This window comes from Oreochromis aureus, linkage group 14 (genome assembly GCF_013358895.1).
Source record: "Oreochromis aureus strain Israel breed Guangdong linkage group 14, ZZ_aureus, whole genome shotgun sequence".
NCBI classification, from domain to species: domain Eukaryota; kingdom Metazoa; phylum Chordata; class Actinopteri; order Cichliformes; family Cichlidae; genus Oreochromis; species Oreochromis aureus.
This window is the reverse complement of record NC_052955.1, coordinates 20,361,949-20,382,977: the sequence shown is the minus strand read 5'-3', so window position 1 is coordinate 20,382,977 and position 21,029 is coordinate 20,361,949. Positions and strand designations below refer to the sequence as shown.

The window sequence follows — 21,029 nt, the reverse complement described above, 5'->3', positions numbered from 1 at the left end:
ATAAAAAAGTCGAGAACAAAATAATATATATATAAAAACTATATAAAAGCTTGAAAGGCCTATACAAAATTACTAAAGGAAATTCTATGTGCCATCTTTTGCACACCACAGCAAAACAGCAGTATAAAGCTATGAGTTTGAAGCTATAAAGAAATGCAGACTTTTAAAGCAGCCTCTTATTCCCAAGCCATGAGGAGTCTGGTTGCAGACTGATAATGTCAGTGGAGGAAACACACTTTTACATATGCACAAGCAAGTGCGCACACACAGACTGCCAGGTGCACTGGTGGGTGTTGTTCACATTCAGCTTCAGACACCACAATGGAGTTTCCACTTTCTAAAACCTCAGGGTGTTCAAGATGTCTTCAGACAGCCCCTCCTCGCTTTCCTCCGCTGTTTTCTTATCCTTCAAAAACTTGCTCTCCTGAGCACAGCAAACTGGCAGCTGAGATATAATTCTCTCACCGTGGCTGTGAAGTCCGTTTTGAAGAGGAGCTGCAGACGCCCTGACAATATTCGTTAAAAATACTGGGTCATTAGAAAAGAGGCCAGGTCATGTTAATTTTTCATAAAGCCACTGCGACAAAACCGTTTTGCTCTTTGCAACAAATACAAATACGCCCGAGCTGGAAAAAGAAAGAAGGAGTACACATAAACTTTGAGAAACGGGGTCAGATCTCGTGTCTCTGTCTGCAAATTCATGTGCACATGCCTCAGTGCCTCTGAGCCTGTGTGCCAGTAAATCTGCCTCCGTGTCTGCTTTTATCAGCCGGCACTATGTGCACTATGTTGAATTTTTACCAATACGTATGTGAGTGGATATGAAAGCACTCAGTGACACAAGGGTACTCTGAAGGAAAACTGAAAAGGATGGCCGAGGGTGCTGCAGCTGAAAAAGGCAGAAAATGACTCTTCCAAGGAGGAACGTGTTGCAGGCATTAAGGACAAAAAAGGGGACTGAGCTGGGATGTAAATATTGAGAAGTTGTGATTTTCTAAAATGAGGAATAAGACGGATTTTGTGAGCGCATTAGGAGCATTTTGTCTAATTAAATAAATAATTCAATAACACCAAAGGGTATTTAATTATTTCCCAGTGTTATAACAACCACCTGTATTAAACAAACCAAGTGGAAAAAAAACTGAAAGCCAGATGTTGAAATAATTTTTCAGGTCATTATTGCTGATTTGCAGTACTGTTTACCTTGTGTTTGTGTGGTTGGAGTAGAAGGTGAATAAAAATGTTCAGCATGTGTGATTCTTAATCACTTGAGTTGAACCTTCAAAGACAAGCAAGCATAAGTTAAGCTGCTGTGCGAGTCCTGCTCGTTGATGCTCGCGTCTTCTCTTTATGATCACACCGGACTCGAGCATTAGCTTCTGGTTTGAATCGGGTGCTCGATGCTTTTTGAGAAGTTTCTTCAAAAACTTTAAGGGATACCCACCCATCAGTCTGGCACTGAGACACTTCACATCCTGCGCTGTAGCTCTAGAAACAAGCAGGAACACTAAGAAGTGATGCTATAGAACAGAAAACAGATTATTCTTTTTATTTTTTGGTTTGTTTGTGTTTTACTTAATGATGTGCTACTGTACTTCAGGACAGAGAGGAAATGCAATACCACACATAATATAAAACAATTTTATCTCCAGGTAAAGAATTGGTTTTTCTATTGCATCACCCCGGCTACAGATGGTGTAAAGACATTTTCACTAAGACCTCAACAGTGCCTGTAACAAACTCAATCAATAATTGCAAACACATGGCTTGTGGCCCTGCAGTAAAGTGATAATCAATTCTGCGAGTGTAGTTTTTATTTATTTTTTTTCTGGAGCTGTTTGTGAAATTAAAGCGGAGAAAGTGACAGCTATATGTAATGAAACTGCTCTGTAAGGCCCAGGTGGACACGTCAAAAGTTGCATTAAAAAATAAGCTAAAAACGAACGGAGGAGAGCATCCTTAAAGCGTCTGCACAAGTGCACACAAACGCACACATTCTCCCAGGCCGGCGGTACAGGTAAGGAATTCTTATAGAGGCTTTCAGCTGTGGCTCGTCTGCCGCCCACAAGCGAGATAACAGCGACACAGCAATCACACCATGATGAATGAGCTGTGATAGGCACTGAAAATTGCTCCTTGGTGGCTTCCGAAGTTTGGTCCAGGGACTCTATATATCCAAAGTGAAATCAAAGCTCTGCGCCCGGCCAATTCTTTCTTTCACAGCCTCTTTCTGTTGTGAAAACATTGTCTCATTTGTACTCCAACTCAACCTCAACACACACACATCTCCACAGTCCCCTGATGCCGTTCCCTCCTGTGCAAAATGAACCGTTCCGTTTGAATCCCTATCAGTCTCAATGAGACCACTGAGTTGTTCTTTGGCGAAATATGGCAATATGTCCTTCCCCTATTCCCAAGGATTGCAGCTGATAAGCCAGTTACAACAACACAGTGGGCCAATTGTTTCTGCTTACAGGGCTACTCTGTGCCTTATCATCTGATTCATCAGCGAGGAGGAGGAGGAGGAGGAGGAGTTGAGCGAGTCATGTCTGTGTTCTGTGTTGTATTCAATGAGTGAGTGAATGACATGCTGCTGACTAACAATCTGAATCTTTGTATTGTGTTTTTTTTAATTCTTTTTATTTCCTCTTGTGTGTTTCTATAAATTTTACCTCCTGTCATCGGCTTTCTCCTCTTCTTTGTTTGCCCCATCCTTTTTAGTTTCACCTCTGTCTTCTGTTCCAGTTAGTTGTATTGAGTATTTATAGTTTCTCAGTCGAGTTTATCCACTTGATCAGCTTTTCTCTTGCTCAAAGTGTCTCAGTGCTCAAGCACGTTTATTCTCATCACTTTTTGTTCTGGCTGAGTTTCCCTGGACTGATGCTGTATTCAGTTTGCCTCAGAAATTGGTTATCAGTGCTGGACGTGATGTCACTGCTGAGTTGAGTGCATTCCAGTAGTCCAGTAGGAAAAAGTTTTGCTCCTTAGCAAGGCACAGCACTAGCAGTACACAGTGCAATAATTTCTTTTGTACTTAAAAACACAGCTGTAGCAGGTTCATGGAGAGAGCATGCTCAGTGCTCTGTGCAAAGCTTATTTGCCGACTCTCAAATACACAACATTAACAATACAGCAAGTTTTAGCATTTTACTAATGTTTTGTGAGCTAATGCTATCTTGGACTGTGAAGTCAGGGTTACTGGGGATGCTCTGACTTTCCCAGTTGAAAGTCATGAGTCAGGCACAGGAGGCACAGGATTGAAAGAATGAAACCTTTATTAAATATAACCACGCTAAAACACACTAAGTGCTAATGGGGACCTAAACACACCTGAACTAAATCAGAGTAACGAAGCAAGAGGAGGAAGCTTAACACAATGAAGGAGAGACAGAGAACTACCAGAAAAAAGATGGGACATAACCAAACATCCAACACAGAGATGGAACCTTGACAACAAAACACAGAATAACTGAAGCAAGGAATATATACAAACTAAATCCATGAACTAAAGCTAGACAGCAACATTAATTGACCTACAAATGCAAGATTAGCACAAACAAAACAGTGCAACCTGCAAAAGTAATAAAACAAAAGCTCAGGAATAATACATGATGTTGTATTATTCATATTACATAACTGTTTGTTTGGCTCCTTAGCAAGGTACAGCACTAGCAGCTGGTTGGACACATTCATGTTACTGCCACATTAGAGGACACTGTGGAATATCTGTGGATATCACACATTTGATGTGACAATCTGTCCATTTTGCAGTGGCCAATTTTTCAGAAAACACACAAAAGTAGGTATTTTGTAATTTTCACAGGTCATTTAAAAAGGACATTTATTAAAAAAGCTGAACATAGCAGCTCTGATTTGAATCAGCTGAGCAAGCTAAAGCCATGTGGTAGTTGGGACTGGTTACCTTGCTGGTTCTGGGGATCCAGGGGTGCACATTTGTTTTGACCGACTTCAGTAGCTGAGTAAGCTACATGGTTGCTAGATCAAGACTAGCAACCTTAAAGTGGACATCCCAGAAACGTTCCTTACCTGGATAATCGAGCAAAATCTTGCACAAATAGACAGTTTGTCTTTTAAAAGATAAAGGAAAGTTTTAAACTTTTTTTGAATGATTGATGGAATTTCTGATCTAGCTGAATTTTTGATTTTTTTTTACAAAGCTCACCATTTTTATTGAAACCAGATTGATAAACGACCCCATACTATGTGACAACATTGTGACAAAGTGTCAGAGTGTCGCTGATGGCTAATTACATTTTATTACAATTGCCTGGAAAAATGAAGAGAATACCAATTTTGAGAGACCACCTTAAGCTTGGATCTATTGAAGGAAAAGTTACTGAAAGATTTTTCAGTGATCACCAATTCATGCAGGAGTAAAAGGTCTGACAACCAACCCCAGTCTACTGTGCAGTGCAACGCTATTTCTTTTTCTTATTTCTTTTGCACTTAAAAACACAGCTGTAGCACAATCATGGATAGAGGCTGATCTTTGTGTATGGCTTACCTGGCGAGTCTCAAATAGAAAACAGTGGGTGTACAGTTCATATGCAGTACATATCATTTACATATGTGTTTTACAGTTTTACTTATGTTTATGTGAACTGCTGAACTCTTGTAAAGTTCGGTGTGTTTGGGCTGCTCCCACTTTCTGAGTTGGAAGTCACGTGTTTTGTGAAAAATGTGGATCTAAAATGCAGATCTGAGAATTTAAAGAACAAAAAGGGAACCTTTGTTAAGGTAAAGCAGGTAGTCCAGCAGGCAGCAGAAAACCAAATCCAAACAGGGGATTGTTGAAGGAAGACTCATAGACAATGCAACACCAACAGAGAACTAAGGCAAAGTGCTGCTTTAAAAACACACAGAGATGAGATGCAAACTAAGAATTGACGTAGAATAAATAATAAATAATACTAGAAAGTCCACAAATGAAAAATGACCATGACAAGTGTGACTTGAAGGGGTGCTCCAGTCCAAAGTCCTGACTGAAAACTCAAAAAGTACAGCAAACTTCAGCTGAACGCTTGGCGGCCCAAACCCTGGGAGGGGTGATGGGCAGTAGTAGTAGTCAAATGAACGCACCATAAGTCTTTAGTCCATTAAAACTGTTGCATTTAGGTCTTACTTCTTGGAACATTGTGACTGTTTCAACTTGGACTTATTTTTCACTTCTGAAGTTCCCCAACAGTGCATTAATATCAAAGCTGCTGGAAAATACAAAACGGGGGAGCTTATAGAGAGCCTTACATTATTCTCAAAAGGTTCGGAAAAGCCTTAAATATCCTCTCAAGTAATTAAAGTAGGTATATAATTACTGAAGGTTAATTTAGCACTGTTCAAAATGTGCAAGAGCAACTGAGCTTCTGTACTGTTAAATAAATGTCATAGTTCAGCTGTTCTGCACACTGTATGACATGAATGACACGGGGAAAGGTTTTGCTGGTTGGAGGTCTGAGATCACTTCAACTAGACTAAGCACCTTTTGCCTGCAGCTTTTCAGTTCACCATTCCTCTTTTGAAATATCTACTGCAAAACCTGCGACATCCATTTTTATGCATGACTCACCGCTAATCATGTTGATATACTCATATGTAATAACCAGGGGTTGATACAGTCAGAGGCATTTGAAGATTATAAGAGTCAGCATGTTTGAAGTTGGGTGCTTTTCAGATTGCTGAAGCACCTGCAGAGGCCGTATATGTTAACTCTATGAAGGCGACAGCCTGACTTACGCCGCCCACTTCCTCGAGTCTCCACGTGGCAAAAAGTGCATCAGTTAAACTTCTGTCTCTAGGTCTTTTTGACAAACCTGTTTTCCACACAGCTAATCTTTTATTTATTTATTTACTGTGCTACTAAGCATCTTAAATGCTTTAATGGAGAGACTTACTGCAAATATTTACCAATATCCCCATTTATAGATCATTGCAACGAGACGACAAAAATGCAGAGGGGACAGAACTTTTGGAGAGAGATAGCGAGTGTAGTCGGGCCATGATTGCAGGCATTTTCCGCACCTTCAAGCGTGTCCGTGCAGACAAGCTATAAACTCTTTTCGCCTTAAGATATGGCTGGACAAAATGCTGCATGTCAAAGCTCATTCTCTAGTTTATTAAATCTGTTTGCTGTTTGCTAAGTCCGTCATTCCATAAAGACGATTCCAGTGTGCCCTGCAGTAACCCAAGCTTTTCCCCTGCTTTCCCAGCATCCACCTTCCCATGTGTTCCTAATGCCATCTTTAGCCCTGCAGTATTTATATTAATGCAGTTATATTTAATCGCTTCTATTCTACTGTTTCTTTTCTTGGACTTTGCTGTTGCTCAACAGCTGCCTGCAAAGATTCTAGTAAAGGTGAATTGCTTTATAGTACTTACATGTTTCTCAGCTGGGTGTTTCAGCACTAGATGTTTTACCGAGCTATAACAGCGTGAGACAGTTAGCCTAAAGCATGTTTTAGCTCTGCTAATACAAGACTTGTCTAATTTGTCTGCCAACAAAACTTGTGAGTTGCACAGAATTTTTGTGATTAGTCATTTGGAAATGTGTTTGGCCATTTGTGAAATAACGACAATCAGAGCAAGAGCAGTGAGAGAAATAGTTTCCATGTTTTTTTTGTTTTTATATAATTTACTCGTGTTTAATTAATTAATTGATTGAATAAGTGAGTAATGAACCAGACACTTGATTTACTCAAGCAGTGATTAAAAATAGTCCACATCAAGTGTATAATGAATGTTTTCATTGCAGGAAGTATGTGTTTTTCTTCCTGAACTGTTTAAGGATTCTGATGACTGATGATTGAACAAAGCAGAGGATAAAGGAAGTTGCTCGAAACTGGCACCGCACCCCCCTCAAAACAAGTAGTTAGAGTAGTGAGAACTAGTGCTCACAGGGTCTATATTTACAACAAAGGCTGAGGATGGCTGACATGGTAAATTATTAGCTCCTGCTGATACACTCGGTACTCAGGGCAAAACAATTGAGCAGCATCAGATCCTCTGATCCCAAAAGGACTGAGTTTGGAAGTGAAAACACAAAATGGGTTTTTGATATGGTAATTGTCTGTCAACTAGAGAATGTCAGCCACATGTAGATCAGTCTGAGCTGAGCTAATAAAATGGCACAGAATACTGATGCGTGCGTGTGTGTGTGTCAGTGCGCATACAGTCCTTACCAGTATTGTTGTGATGATAAGAGTCGTGTTGAAGAGGGTGTCCGTCACATTGATAGATGGAAGCTTTCTCTCCATGGACAGTCCATCTTCAGAGTGCCACAGGCCAATCTGCAAAGTGAGCGTGCACGCGCACACACAAACACATACACACACACACATGCAGACAGATCACCTACTAAGACCATCGGCTGGAAAGGGCAACAGAAACAATCTATGCCTAATTCTCCCCCTCCCACTCTGTGTCTTGTCTTTAAAGGAGACTCAGTGTGACCTTCATAAAAGATTTGGGCCAGACAAGAAGCAGTGGACGGATCGCCACGGCCTGAGACTGTGTGACGGCAAAAGTTAGTGAGACGACCGAAAGGGAAACAAAAATAACACTCGTGGCTCCTCGAGGAGTGCACATAGGGCATGTGCTCAATCAGAGGCAACAGAATGCATTCATTAAAGCAATTACCGGCAAATCCTATGGCACACAGCCACATTCTCATTACAGCTTGAGTGGGACTTCACACCTCCACCTCACATGGTGTCTTTCCTTTCAATCTGTTTCTGCCATCTCCCGTCTCGTTCATTTATTTACTCGACTCGAGGTTGTCAATCCTGAACTCCATGAGGAGAGTCTCTACAAAGGCCTTTGCAAATCAGCCTCACGCTACACTGTTTTACTGGGACAGACATGGAAATCTATGGTGAAGGATTTTCTTGGGTTCTCTAAGCTGTTAAAATAAAAAAGTGAAAAAAAATCCAAAGTGCTGCATTAAAAGCGTTTTTAAACTTCTTAACTTGACAATGTAGATTCTTCCCGTACTTACTTATTTATGTTTTTGATAACTTGGTTATTCAAATTCAAATTTGCAACTCAGTTTTGGGGGTGATTTCATGGGAATAATGTTGTGATACTCGTGACACTCATTTCACAAGATGTCATTTGATCCATATGACTGACGTTTGCGTTTATGCAGAAGGTAACCCTAAAATAAAACATCGAGATGATGCGATAAATTGTTTTTTTTTAACAGTTTGTGTAATTTTTACTGACGCAGGTTTTTCTGTGGTTTAGATTTAATATGTGAGAGATAATTTAAGAGTTTTTCAAGCTCATCCTGCCTGCGATGTTTCCACACAGTGATTTATTGTTAAAACACTGTGTAACTGTTAGTTAGGGGAAAACGACAGCGCTTTCAGGATTTCACTAAATATTCCTAAAAATAATAGTTTAGATTCAAACTCTGTCAGCGACAAAGTATTGCACCTCCTCTCAAAGGCTGTAAACAAATTATAACTCTCAAAACAATAATCAGCTTTACCTAATTATAAATATTACGTAGGAGGAGTGAATGAGAAAATATAGTAGCTAATTCAGCCGTGACACATTGTTGGCAAAACATAGTCACATTCCTTGAATGAGCGCTTTGATTACTGAACATGGAATAAAACCCTTGAGAATATTCCTGCTGGTCGCAGTCAGACGAGAGAGGACGAGATGTCAAAGTGATTGAAGTGTGATTAAAAAAAATCCAATAAACAGACCTCTTCAAGCTTGGCCCTGGTTTGTTTCAAGGCTAAATTGCCAAATTTCTCTTGAGATTTCAGGCCATTCATGCTGATCTGTGCTACATTTGGAAGCCATTTAACCACTCTCCTAACACTGATAATGAATTCTGATGTGAGATATATATATAAATATTTATATATATATATATATAAACCAGAAGAGAGAGCTCCCAGAATCAAAGATTTCCTTTGAGAGTATATGATCAAAAAGATGTTGCCTTCCATTTCCTCTGGTATACTTGTTGGGAGAAACAGCACCTTGCTCTCACAAATAGACTACAGCTACCCAAACCGCCCGCACCAACGCACTGCACACTCTGCTACTGATGGCCTCAAGAAACAGAGGGGGGAGAAAATGTGAACATACTGCAGCATGACCAAAAAGGGGCCGGTGAAATATGCTGCTCAGCAATCAGCGTACACAATCAGCTGTCAGAGCCTGTGGAGGTGGTGGGATGTGGGAGTCTCTGGCTTGGCTAGGCTCAGCAGGTGTCACGAAAGGTCTGAGCATGGGGGTGACTAAGAGGGTAATGGGATGAGGTGGCACCGTGACTCCGGCCCAGGAAGTGTAGGTGGAGAGTGAGAGTAGCAGATGAGCGGGGGAGAGGTAGCCAGGAAGGGAGAACAAACATATGCTGGAAGCGCAGGAACTGGCCTTTTGGTGGCCCTCCCCTCGACTCTGCTAACGCTGGGAGGGGATAAAGTAGAGATGTACTCCCTGTGAGTCACTTGATCTGAGAGGAAGGCATATGCATGCATTAGCTAATGTAAGCAGGAACTCAAAACACACTGTGACATTTATCAAATGGGGCTGAAAAGGTTTAATGCTGTAATTATTCTTGAGACATTTTGCTATACATTACACTTTATTATTGATTTATGCAGCAAAAAATGGTAGAGTTCTCATTATTTGGTATAAATTGGATGAAAAGATGACAGCAAAGTGTCTAAAAGTTAGAGAGATGCTACCAAATAACTTATTAAAGTGATGAAATATTAATCAGTGAGCACCACAGTCTGCTATTAATCTGCAGGCCAAGAGAGAACATCAGTAACCTTACATGTCATTTCCCTCAATATGCATTTTCTAATAAGTGTGTAAGCTGAGTAAACTGTAAACCAGAGGGATCCCTAACTATTGCATGAATCCCGGTGAAGCAACAATAATGAACCATTGCACAAAACCTCGTTGTACACGCAGCACAACCCGAGAAGCCATTAGACTCACAAGCTTTTATCGTGAAGAGAGGAAACTGCTCATTGCCATTCACCAGACTGTTTGTGTGCAACACAAGGGGCTGTATCCTGATGTTTCTCATATGCTGTGCCATTAATTTGGTATTTGCACTGCAGTTACCATAAATTAATACTGTGCAGTGCATCCAGTGAATCAGGCTAAATTCGGGCTGCTGATGAGAAGCCTGCACCAGAAATGAGAAAGAACAGGATGTAAGAGAGAAGGGATTGGGTAAGAGCACAAGGAAAAGACACAGAGAGAGAGACACACACACATAAAAAGATGCAGGGGAATGTCAATCACTTACTGAGTGGGTGTGGTGAGACTGGCGAATGGAAAGAAAAAAAAATATCAATGAGAAGAAGCAGCCACCTAGGGAGCCAGAACATGAGAAAGCGACAGCAACAGGGAGACTAAAAAGAGAGAGAAAGTTTGTGTTTGAGTGTGTGTGTGTGTGCGTGTGTGTGTGTGTGTGTGTGCACGCCGAGAGAGAGAGACACACACAGAGAGACTGACAACGACACTCTGACACAGTGGAACGACACGTCCTGTGAGGGATTACCCACGGTTCATTCTGGAACCTGGAATTACAGCACGAGGAAAAGATTAGGGTGGCTGCTCACTGAAGCGTCAGCATTGGCTGATTTTCCTGTCAGGAAAATGCCGCATCCAATAGGGTGTAGCGAGACTGTGCCGTGACAGACACATCCATCATATATGAGAGAAGCAATAGTACCATTATCAAGCATAATGTCATACAGCCCACTTACACCGAGGCTAAAGCACTCAGGTGTCACAGCGGTGCAAATGAGTTTGGGACGACACTGAAATGTGTGGCTGTGTACTCGCGGGTGTGGGGCTGTCTTTACTGACGAATAGGAGTATCCCCGTGTCTGTACTGCAGATGCAAAGTATTCTCGCAGGAGATGGACTTACATGGCAGTATTCTGCTATCTAGGCCTGAAGAAAATATGCTGAAGTAGATGCAGTTTCTGCCTATCAGCGGACATTGCCACCAGTTGAATCAGCAACTAGCTGCTGGTAAAAACTAAGCAGAGGGTAGTTATATTTAGAGCGTGCTCACTCTGCTTCACAACGATTGCATTGTTCAAACGAAGTACCGGCGTACTGTGTTTGTGTGTGCAACTGTTATGCATGTTTTCTCTGTGGAATAGTGAGTGGGAAAAGTTTTTTTTTTTCCCTTTTTTTTTCTTACACAAGCTCTCTACCGTATGACTCATCATCAGCAGGAAAGAGACTAATCAGGGTGGTGCCGTAGGCAAACTTCAGGGGCTAGACAGACACAGGTGGTGGTGTAGGTGGTTGGATATGCTATACATTAAAGAGAGGACTGGGTAAACCACACAGTCGTGACTCTGTTGCCAAGTGATGAAAAGGAGCTACAAACTGTGGCACTTCTAGCTATTATTTATTTCTGGTCAAGAACTCTCTAATCTCTGGCAGTGAGGGAAAAGTGATGAAAAAGTCAATCTGGTTACATTTTTAAAGTCTGTTGTTTCATAATCGCATAAACTGCGATTTGTGCTATTTTTTTTATTACTTGCAAACACAAACAAATGCATCGTGTTATTAAAGATTTGGTAATTCATTCCCGAGCCTGTTTGCAAACTCATTATTTGGCATTGTGATGAATAATGCCATTGCTAGTTCAGTAGTCGTAATGAGACACAAGCTCAGGGTTGGAGACGAGCTCCTTCAGTTTGCAGAGCAGATCTTCAAAGCAGTGCTGCATACTCTCCAAGTGGTACATCCCCTGTAGAGAAGTAAACAAACAATGGATGCCCCGGCAGCAACAGTCCCTGCTCAGGCTGTGCACCCAGACACTACGGACTGCCCAAATGTCTTCATCGCTAATGATCACATCAGCAGAGAGGTACCAAAACAATGGGGATGGATTCAGACCTTTAGGGGTGTGCTCCAATCTCAGCTTGTGAGCCAACTCTTTTCCAGATTATCAGTCTTGTGCAAAAGCAGTGAAGAAGAACAATATGAGTGGAGATTTTATGTTATCTGGAGTTGCTAAAGCATCCATTCCCATGGGAAATTTTGCAGGTCTTTCCCTCTGTGCAACTACTGCAGCAGCAACACACTCTCAACCTGCCTGTTTCCTTTGACAACCTACTATTTAGTGGTTATTCTAGAGAAATATCGCAAGCAAGGTGCCAACAATTTTAGCTGATTTGAGACTTCACAGGTTCATATATAAGTGGGATTTTTAGAGTCTGCTTAATGCAGGAGATAAAAAAATTAAGCAATGTTTTTATGTCCTGCATTTTTTATGAGGTGAACATAGCACATTTTTGAAATATATCTTAATAAGTTGAAGCATAAATGATTAAACACATTTATAGTTGAGGTTGTGACTTAGGTTTTTCTGAGGTGAAGCACGGAGGAGTGGAAGTGAGAAGCTTGACAGAAGGAGCGACTGTATTGTTAGATATATTTCTTTCATTTTTGTGTCATATATACAGTCCTGTGAAAAAATCAGTACACCCTTAGTAGTTCCATAGTATTTAAGATGGTAAGTGATGATAATCACTTTAACACTTATGTGATCGATCATCAGAAAGTGTGAGCAAAAGCAGATGTTTTGACAGTTTGCCAGTCTGGAGCATTCAGGTGTGTGTTAACACCATGCCAAAATCTTACCACGAGCACCCATCCCAGCAAATTCAATCCAAGGTCAGACGGTGCAAAGCTCCGAAAAACTACAAAAAACCCCAAGAGCTACTGACTCTACAGTGCTCAGTCAGCATGTTAAATGTGGGAGTTCATTAGAAGTTTCAATTAGAAAATGACTGAACAACCTTGGCTTGTTTAGAAGGGTTGCCATAATACGAAATGGCAGCACAGCTTAGATCTACAAGGCTGCGTCTGAACAAACCACAACACTTCTTGAACAAAGTCCACTTTGGATAGATGAAACCAAAGTGGACTTTTCTGGCAGTAACCAAACACAACTTGATGATTCGGTCTTTGTCTTGTTTTGGGGCGATCATGGCTCAAGAGTTGGCAGTTCGTCTTGTAATCGGAAGGTTGCCGGTTCGAGCCCCGGCTCGGACAGTCTCGGTCGTTGTGTCCTTGGGCAAGATACTTCACCCGTTGCCTACTGGTGGTGGTCAGAGGGCCTCTGTGTCAGTGCGCCCCAGGGCAACTGTGGCTGCAATGTAGCTTGCCATCACCAGTGTGTGAATGTGTGTGTGAATGGGTGGATGACTGAAGGTGTAAAGCGCTTTGGGGTCCTTAGGGACTAAATAAAGCACTATACAAATACAGGCCATTTACTATTGTTTTGCAGCAGCCACGGGACCTGGGTACCTTGCAGGCATTAAACCCACTTCTGTATACCCTTATTTATCCCTTACTTACTTCAAGTCTTTGCTACTAAAGGTGGTTCTACAAGCTATTGAACCATGGGGTGTGCTTAGTTTTCACAGTCTTGTGGAAACTTTCTTTTTCACATAGATTCATAGAGATATTTTTAGGGTTACTCGCTGAAATAAGTCTAAAGGAAGCATATACTGTAAATAGGTACAGTAGAGCAAATGTCAATGTTATACTGACTTTTACAAAAAGTTACAAAACACTAAAAAAAAAAAAAAAAAAAAAGCACAGCGATCACGTAGAATGTGAGTATGATATCAAATGGGACTGCTTTGAAGAATTCACCGAGATTGTCTGGAGAGCAGAGAATGCCCGGGAGAGAGAACAAATGAAACAATACCTATACAGTTACAAAGCATCTTTGGTTGTTCTGCACCTACATTAGAGTATATCGAGATTCTGGGTAGGAATTCAAGGGTGCGCTGGGTAGACTGATAAAAACTAAGACACAGCGGCAAACTTGTCGGCACATAGGCACAGAGGCACTCAGGCACATAGACATAAATTTGCATGTACATGCATATTACACACACACACACACACACACACACACACACACACACACTCACTCACTCACTCACACCCAGCCAAGCAACACATACACAGCCTCACCCAGCCTTGAAATCCGTTAAGACTGGGGATCTTGCAAAACAGCTCATCCATTCTGCTTTTGATCTATTCCCCATCTCCAGCCTGCAAAGTGCAAACTGAGAAAAACAAAAGAGGAAAGGGGACTGCTGTACGTCTCCCAGAGACCAAACAAAGGATAGAACGAGAGACACACAAAAAGGATGCCGGTGTGTGAGTCTCTTCTTCCACAAATTCAATATGAATTTCAATATGCAGTCACTGATTCAGCACGGGGAAGAACATTTTGAGAAGATTCAGGAGGATTGCACTGATTTTGCATTTGATTGCTTACGATTCAGAATGCATGGTTTGACTGGTGTCACCAAATGTGCCTGGAACTTGTTTCTTGCACTCAGGGGGTGGGTGCAGCTGTTTTAAATCTTATCTTTGAGAGGCTGAAGAATTCCTTCAAGGTTTCCGATGAATCTTGGCCAAAAAAAAAAAAAAGGGAAAAGAAAAAATGTCCAGAGGGAGAATATGTCAAAAGACAACAAATGTGACTTGTAAACAATGCTGCCTAGCTTTCCCCTGTCCCAGGCATTTAAATCAACAGCTGTATCGTGAATCCGACACAGTCTCCAAGTGTGCTACATCCTTGCGTGTGTGCGTGTGAGTGCGAAAGAAAGAAATAAGCACGTCAGATAGAGTTAGTTTTGTAGTTTTATACAGTCTGCGCACGCGCTCGGTGCACAGATCAGCACGAACCCATTCATGTTAGGCCAGACGTTCTAATCACACTTCAAAAGTGATACATTAAATTACATTTGTGACTTGCGATTAGTATTCATCCACACTCGAGAAAATTAAATGAAAATGAAATGAGGAGAAATGTAATAAGAAAAAGACTTGCTAGCAGACAAGTAGTTTTCTCTTAGAATTCATAGCTTCTCTGACCTCCAGGACTGTGTGCAGCGCTCATAACAGAGACAGCTTTGTGCGCAATAAACTAGAGGGGACAAAGCCGCTCGTAAACCAATCCACAGTTTTGTGACTGAGCATTAGTGACATTAGCAAGAGGCCATGTAGCTTTTCTACTGTAACTAAACTTTATGTAACAGGTTCCTACACCAGGGCACTTTTTTCTCCCCCTACACTAAAAGGTTTTTCCAAACCTTTCCTCTAAGTTTACATGGTGGTATGATAAAAAATAAAAGTCAGTGCACGCTGATCAGAGAGCATCACTAACGCTGGTGAGATTAAAGCAACAGAAAAAAGAAGGAGCTACTCTGGGGAGGACTGATTGTTAAAAAAAAATGAAGAAAGCATGCAAAAGTTTGCTTGAGGAAGTGATAAAAAAGAAAGTGTTTGCTAAAAATCACAAATTTAATTTAAAGTTTGACAAGGAGGATTTAAACATCTAAATGTCCTGGGGGGAAAAAATAACGTATACTTTGAGTCTTCACAAAAATCCCCTCAAAAAAACAATGAAACGAACAACAGGATGTTTAAAAAACTACACACACACACACACACCCAGCTATAGCAGTTTGATGCTAAGAACAAATACTTGGTCCTGCGTTGCTTGTGAATGCTGATACTAGGATATAGTTTGCAACACATATAGTAAGATACATTTAAGAAAAGTCCTTCCAGCAGGATCTTGGAGCCACTCCTCAGAGATACTCGGCAACATTTCAGGGCCAATTTTACTTTACAGTGAAATAATGCAGCTGCATTGCATACTGGCAAAGAAAGTGAGATTTATACCACAACAATGTGTTTTCCCCTGCTGGCAAATAGCAGCTTTAGCTCAAACGAAGACCACATACTTGCTTTGCTGCCATATTTGTCCCTGTCTGGAGAGCCATTCTCGTGGATTTGAAATTTCACAGGTTATTTATGGATTTTGAAGAATGTTTTGCCTCTATCACAGGGGTGTCAAACACAAGGCCCGGGGGACCAGAATCGGCCTAGCAAAAACACTCCAATCCGACTCATTGGATGGCATTGTAAAATGTGAAGGAGGGCATAAACTTTGGAAGTTTTATAACTTTTCCTACTGATAAGACCTCCCCCATGGCTCATACTACACCAAAGCAAGGGAATAATAATTAAAGTAAAACTAAAACTATCTACAATAGAAAACTCATCTTTTTACAATGGGTAGTTAACACGTAGTTAAAAGAAAGGGGAGTTTCTTTGGTCCGACCCACTTGACATCAAAGTGGGTTGTACGTGGCCAACGATGTAAAAGGAGTTTGACATACCTGTCAGATCAGGTTCTGAGCCTAATAAAGACCCAGAAGCAAAAGTCGATTTGGAGGCCAGGAAATATACAGCACCAGAACACTTGTTTAAAGAGAACATTTTGAGGTCCTTTACTCTATTAAAACAGCTAGACTTGGTGTAAACGTGCGGCTACAAAATAAGATATGAGCGTTCCCTCTTATGTGGACACACACATGCTTGAGTCGCACAGCTGCAGGAGATCAGAGGGCTGCCTCACTTTGTAAACATACTCTAACCTTAGTGGCAGCAGCTCTAGCAGCGGTCCTTGTGTATTTAGACCATGTATGTCTATCAGACCTGGTTAAGATGTACTCATCTCTGCTGGAGCCTGAGGCAGAAAAAGAGATCCAAGCCACGTCATGGTGTGCTGAGCTACACCAGGCCCCTATGATAATGTCCTTCAAGGAAAGGAAAAAAAAAGGGTGGAGGCAGTCTTGAATCTGTCAGCCCCCTCCCCCATCCTCTCTCCCCCGTACCTGTCCCTTTCCCTCACATTGCAGCAGTGGATGGAAATTGAATTGAGTACATCTGCATCTGCAGCAGCGGGGGCAGCTAGAGTAATAGTGTTCTGAGAGATGGGTTGGGAGCAAAGAAAAGGGGAGGGGAGGTAAAAAGCAGATTGCCATAATAAACGCAGGAGCAGTGCTGACAGAAAATAAATAAATCCAATAGAAAACGGAAAGAAATTGTACGAGCACATCCACCCTTTAACGGGGGGAGGTTTTTGTGTAAATAACACAGCTCAAATAGCTCCATGCAAATTGAAGTGGTGCCCACTCAGTACGTGTGTGTGTGTCCGAGAGAGTGAAAGCATGTGCCTTTATGCGTCAGGGTATTCCAGGCACTCAGCATTCCCCTCAGATAAAGGGAAGCAGATGAGGATAAAAAGGGCCTCCTCTTACTTCATCACTTCCGTTGCCTCGCTCCATCTCTAAAGACCTTGACACAAGGACACACGGGGACTATAGTTTATTAAAAAAGCAATCTGGCTGTAAATGTTCGAATGATAATACAGGAAATTGGAAAGGGTCTACGGAGGCTGGTCTGGATGATTTAACAGTTTATTGATGATCTCGCAAAGATTCACTATATGTTCGGCGGGATGAAGAACCAAAAAAACAAAAAGATAAAAAAAAGAAAATCAATATCCAAGATAAAGGAAGGCGCACAGCAACCGAGGACTGTTTATTTACATCAGCAAAACAAATGGCTTGAATAGTGGCTGCCACACATGAAACTGTGAGAAATGAGGCAAAATAATCTAAATAAATCTGACTGTTGTGCCAACGCAAAAAAGAAATTAGTTCCATACATTTGAATCGTTCACATCACTCCTTTTGCCCAATCATAAGTAATCTGCCCCGATTAGAAAGGCATGAGTTGGGGAAGTTAATCGGGGTTACCAGCTTGTGCAGATGCTTGGGCTGGGGGTGTTTCTGTTACCATCCATACATTTTCTTCTATTTATTCAATTCAGGGTGGTAAAGGTGGGGCACACCCTGGACAGGTTGGCGCCAACACATTAAGATAACCATGGTTTATTTAGAATCACCAATTAACTTAACATGCGTGTCTTTGTACTGTGGGAGGAAGTTAAGAGGACCCAGTGATAACCCACACAGACAGAGGGAGAACATGTAAACTCCACTCCACGATCTTGTTGGTGTGAGGTGACGGTTACTAACCACAGCACCACAGCACCGCCCGTTTCTATCCCATCAGTTTTAACAATGAAAGGAAAGAACTCAATTTCTCAACACGTTTTCAAGTTATGTTTATGGTATGAGTCATGAAAACAAAGGAGAGTTTCAGTCACTAACAGAGCGCTTCAAATTCTTTTGTTGTTCTTTGACCTTTGAAAAGCTGAGGCAGTTTCCGCTCAGCTCAAATACCAATACACATCAACCTTGGAAGCCTTTTAAACGAAAACACACACACCCGTGTATAACTGTCAAAGTCAAATCTGTTCTTGCACGCAAACTGTGCCAAGCAGCTTTGGACTCAATAATGAGAACAATTTGCCTTAAGTCATGCTGCAGTTAGCCTTTGGTCTTTCCCACTCATGGCCAGCGTGTCCAGGTCTAACCTTCTCATAACTGACTTCCAGCTTCACAGTCTCCTTCAGCCACCACCTCAACGGTTTCCATTTCTTCCTCCCTTTCCTCCGTCCACCCCTCAGGTGGCTAAAGACGCTAAAGAAGTGATTTAAAGCCTCCATTAAAAAGCTTAATTAGCAATATTCTTCCTTCCAAGAAGTCACCAGGAGAGTTTGCAGCTCACCATGTGCATGTCGCATGTACAAACACATACAAATACGCATGACACCGAAAGGCTTGTGCAGCTTTTATAGCACCCTCTTCTGCATTCTCACATGCTCTCACACAACAGAGCCTAGCAGTAACAGGCAACAGCTTGCCTAATCCAAACTGCAATAATTACTCATTTTACAGCTTCCTCCAATTAACCAGCGTGCTGCTGTCATTGAGCTCCATGCAGAAAATGAGGGCCAGTCCACAGAGGCCAGGGGGAGCTGGAGAGAGGGAGAGGCTGGACCGTAGAGTCACTTTGGTTCTGTGCTGCGGTGTGGTTGGCTGGCAAGTCTGCAGTGTGTTTGTTTTGGAAAGGGTTTGTGCCCCCGCTAAACCACCATAAATGATGGTGGGCTTGTTGTGTATGATTGTGTACAGAGCCAGGAAAGCGGGCAGCAGGGGATGGGACCAACCCCATCAATGCTTTCACATAAGCTCTCACAAAAACACACAAACACACAAGTATGAATAAAAAAGGAATGCATGCAGATGAAGACACGCAGGCACACTGGCTGGTGGTTGCTAGATCAGTCAGAGGTCCTACAGCTGCTGTAGCCCAGTATCATAAAAAAATGGGAACTGATCCTCCAAACAGCAAACTGCTGTAATCCACTCCGGCAGGAAACAGTGTCATCATTTGATGCTCCTGGAGAGAGAAGAAAGCAGCCGGCATTCAAAAGAACAGGTTGAGTCGCATTATCTATTTGTATATATCCAGATTGATAGTGTTTTACAGAGTAACCCCGGTGTTCACACCATCTGGAGAGTACTCCCCCAGAAACATGTTCACGTTAAAATGCAAGCCAAGGAGTTCTTTGTGCTGTACTTCTTCATCTAGCTCATTACACAAGACCCACTGTGGAACAGGATTACCCTGAGTCTTAAAATAAAATGATTAGTCATTTCAGTCAGAAATATGGGTGGAGGTCATTGTCATTGCCTTTAATATTAGGTCTGGTAGAACAGGAATGAAAAAAACACAGAGCCCCGGCTGTTATTTTCTGTGCAGATTATAATTTTACCGTTTCTGATTTTACAGCTTTGTCTTTGCCTCTTTTCTTTCTGTCCTATTTTTCTCTTGCGCGCCCTTTCTGTCTCATTTACTTTCTGCCTGTCAGCCGCTACCCTCATCGCTCATTTTTCCTCCCCTCTCTCCCCTCACCTGCCTCTCTCACCTCCTCTGAGCATTAGTGTTGGTGCCTCGGCCAGAACACGGACAAAGTCATGCCAACTTCACCATCATCGCTGGCCCACCTGGCTGCCGGCGCAGGAGCAGCTGGGAAATTTACTTTGCCTGCCAAGACTCAACAACAAATATTATTGCACGAGGCAGCCGCATCATATTCTGGAAATAGGGTAGGTTAACTGAACTGTCATGTGAAATGATTTCAAGTTTTCAGAAATGACCAAAATGTGATAAAATTAAACTTGTACAGTTAACGCGCTCTGGGTGGAACGCTTCTTAGCTCGAATCAAACTCATTCGGTCAAAGTTGCTAAAGAAGCAAAAAGAAAACTATCTAGTTCTCTGACTTAAGGTTTGAAAATAAAGTACTAATAAAGTGTAAAAATTTGAAATTATATTCACCCTCTGGAGTTTGACTAATACTAATTAAAGCCCAAAGTTGATGCAAATATTATTGTATAAGTTGCTTTTATTTTGTCTTTTAGAAGACAAAGAAAGAATGAGCACAGCCTCATTGTCATTCACTGCTACAGATGTGGAGGTCTGACGCATGGGTAGAGTATTTGATGTAAAAATAAAGCTTGATGAGTTTCTCCAAATCATATTAATCATGTGCTCCAGCACAAACACTGATTACCATTCGAGTCAGAGCTGATAGTTTATCATTTATCATTAGGTTATAAAATAATTCAGAAAACAAACCCAGTTTAGTGACTAGGCAAACTGATCGGTAAACAGGCCGATGAAATGATGAAGACGTAAAGATAGATGTGCAGATGCACACTCATCTGAAAAAGTTTTCGCCTGAGCACTAACTTAAGCCTCTTTTCCAACAGCACCTACTCAGCTTGACTGTACTTGACTCTGTTTGATTTTTAGGGTTTTCCAATCAGTGCAGGTACCTGGTACCGGGTACTTTTTTAGTACCTAGTTGTCCAGGAAACATGAGAGCGACTTCTTCACAAAAGTCAAACCCACCATTTTTGAAACCCAGCAATGAGGGGAAATAGCTACACACAAACCAACACTGCAATCCAACGACACGGTGCAGATGTTTACCATAAGCTTAGCAGCAGGTAAAACCATTGCCTCGATGTCCTCCGTTGTTGTGTTGTGTTTGTGTCACATGCTGTCATATGCAAATGATGTCATGGGACATTCAGGCTGCCTTGCTATAATGGCCCCACCCACGTTGAGGTGGTACTCAACTGTAATGGAAAACGATCGAACGTAATGGAAAGCGTCTCACATCATTGCCGTTTGCAGGCATTTGATTATGCACAG

General features: G+C 41.7%; 1 protein-coding gene across 1 annotated transcript in view; it reads right to left on the bottom strand.

The window, feature by feature from the left end:
* Positions 1–21,029, bottom strand: part of grik4 (glutamate receptor, ionotropic, kainate 4) — a 320,489-nt gene that overhangs the window by 27,478 nt on the left and 271,982 nt on the right. Inside the window, exon 13 of the mRNA XM_039622276.1 lies at positions 7,194–7,301. Coding sequence (XP_039478210.1) covers positions 7,194–7,301 — 108 coding nt within the window. The remainder of the gene's footprint in view (positions 1–7,193; positions 7,302–21,029) is intronic.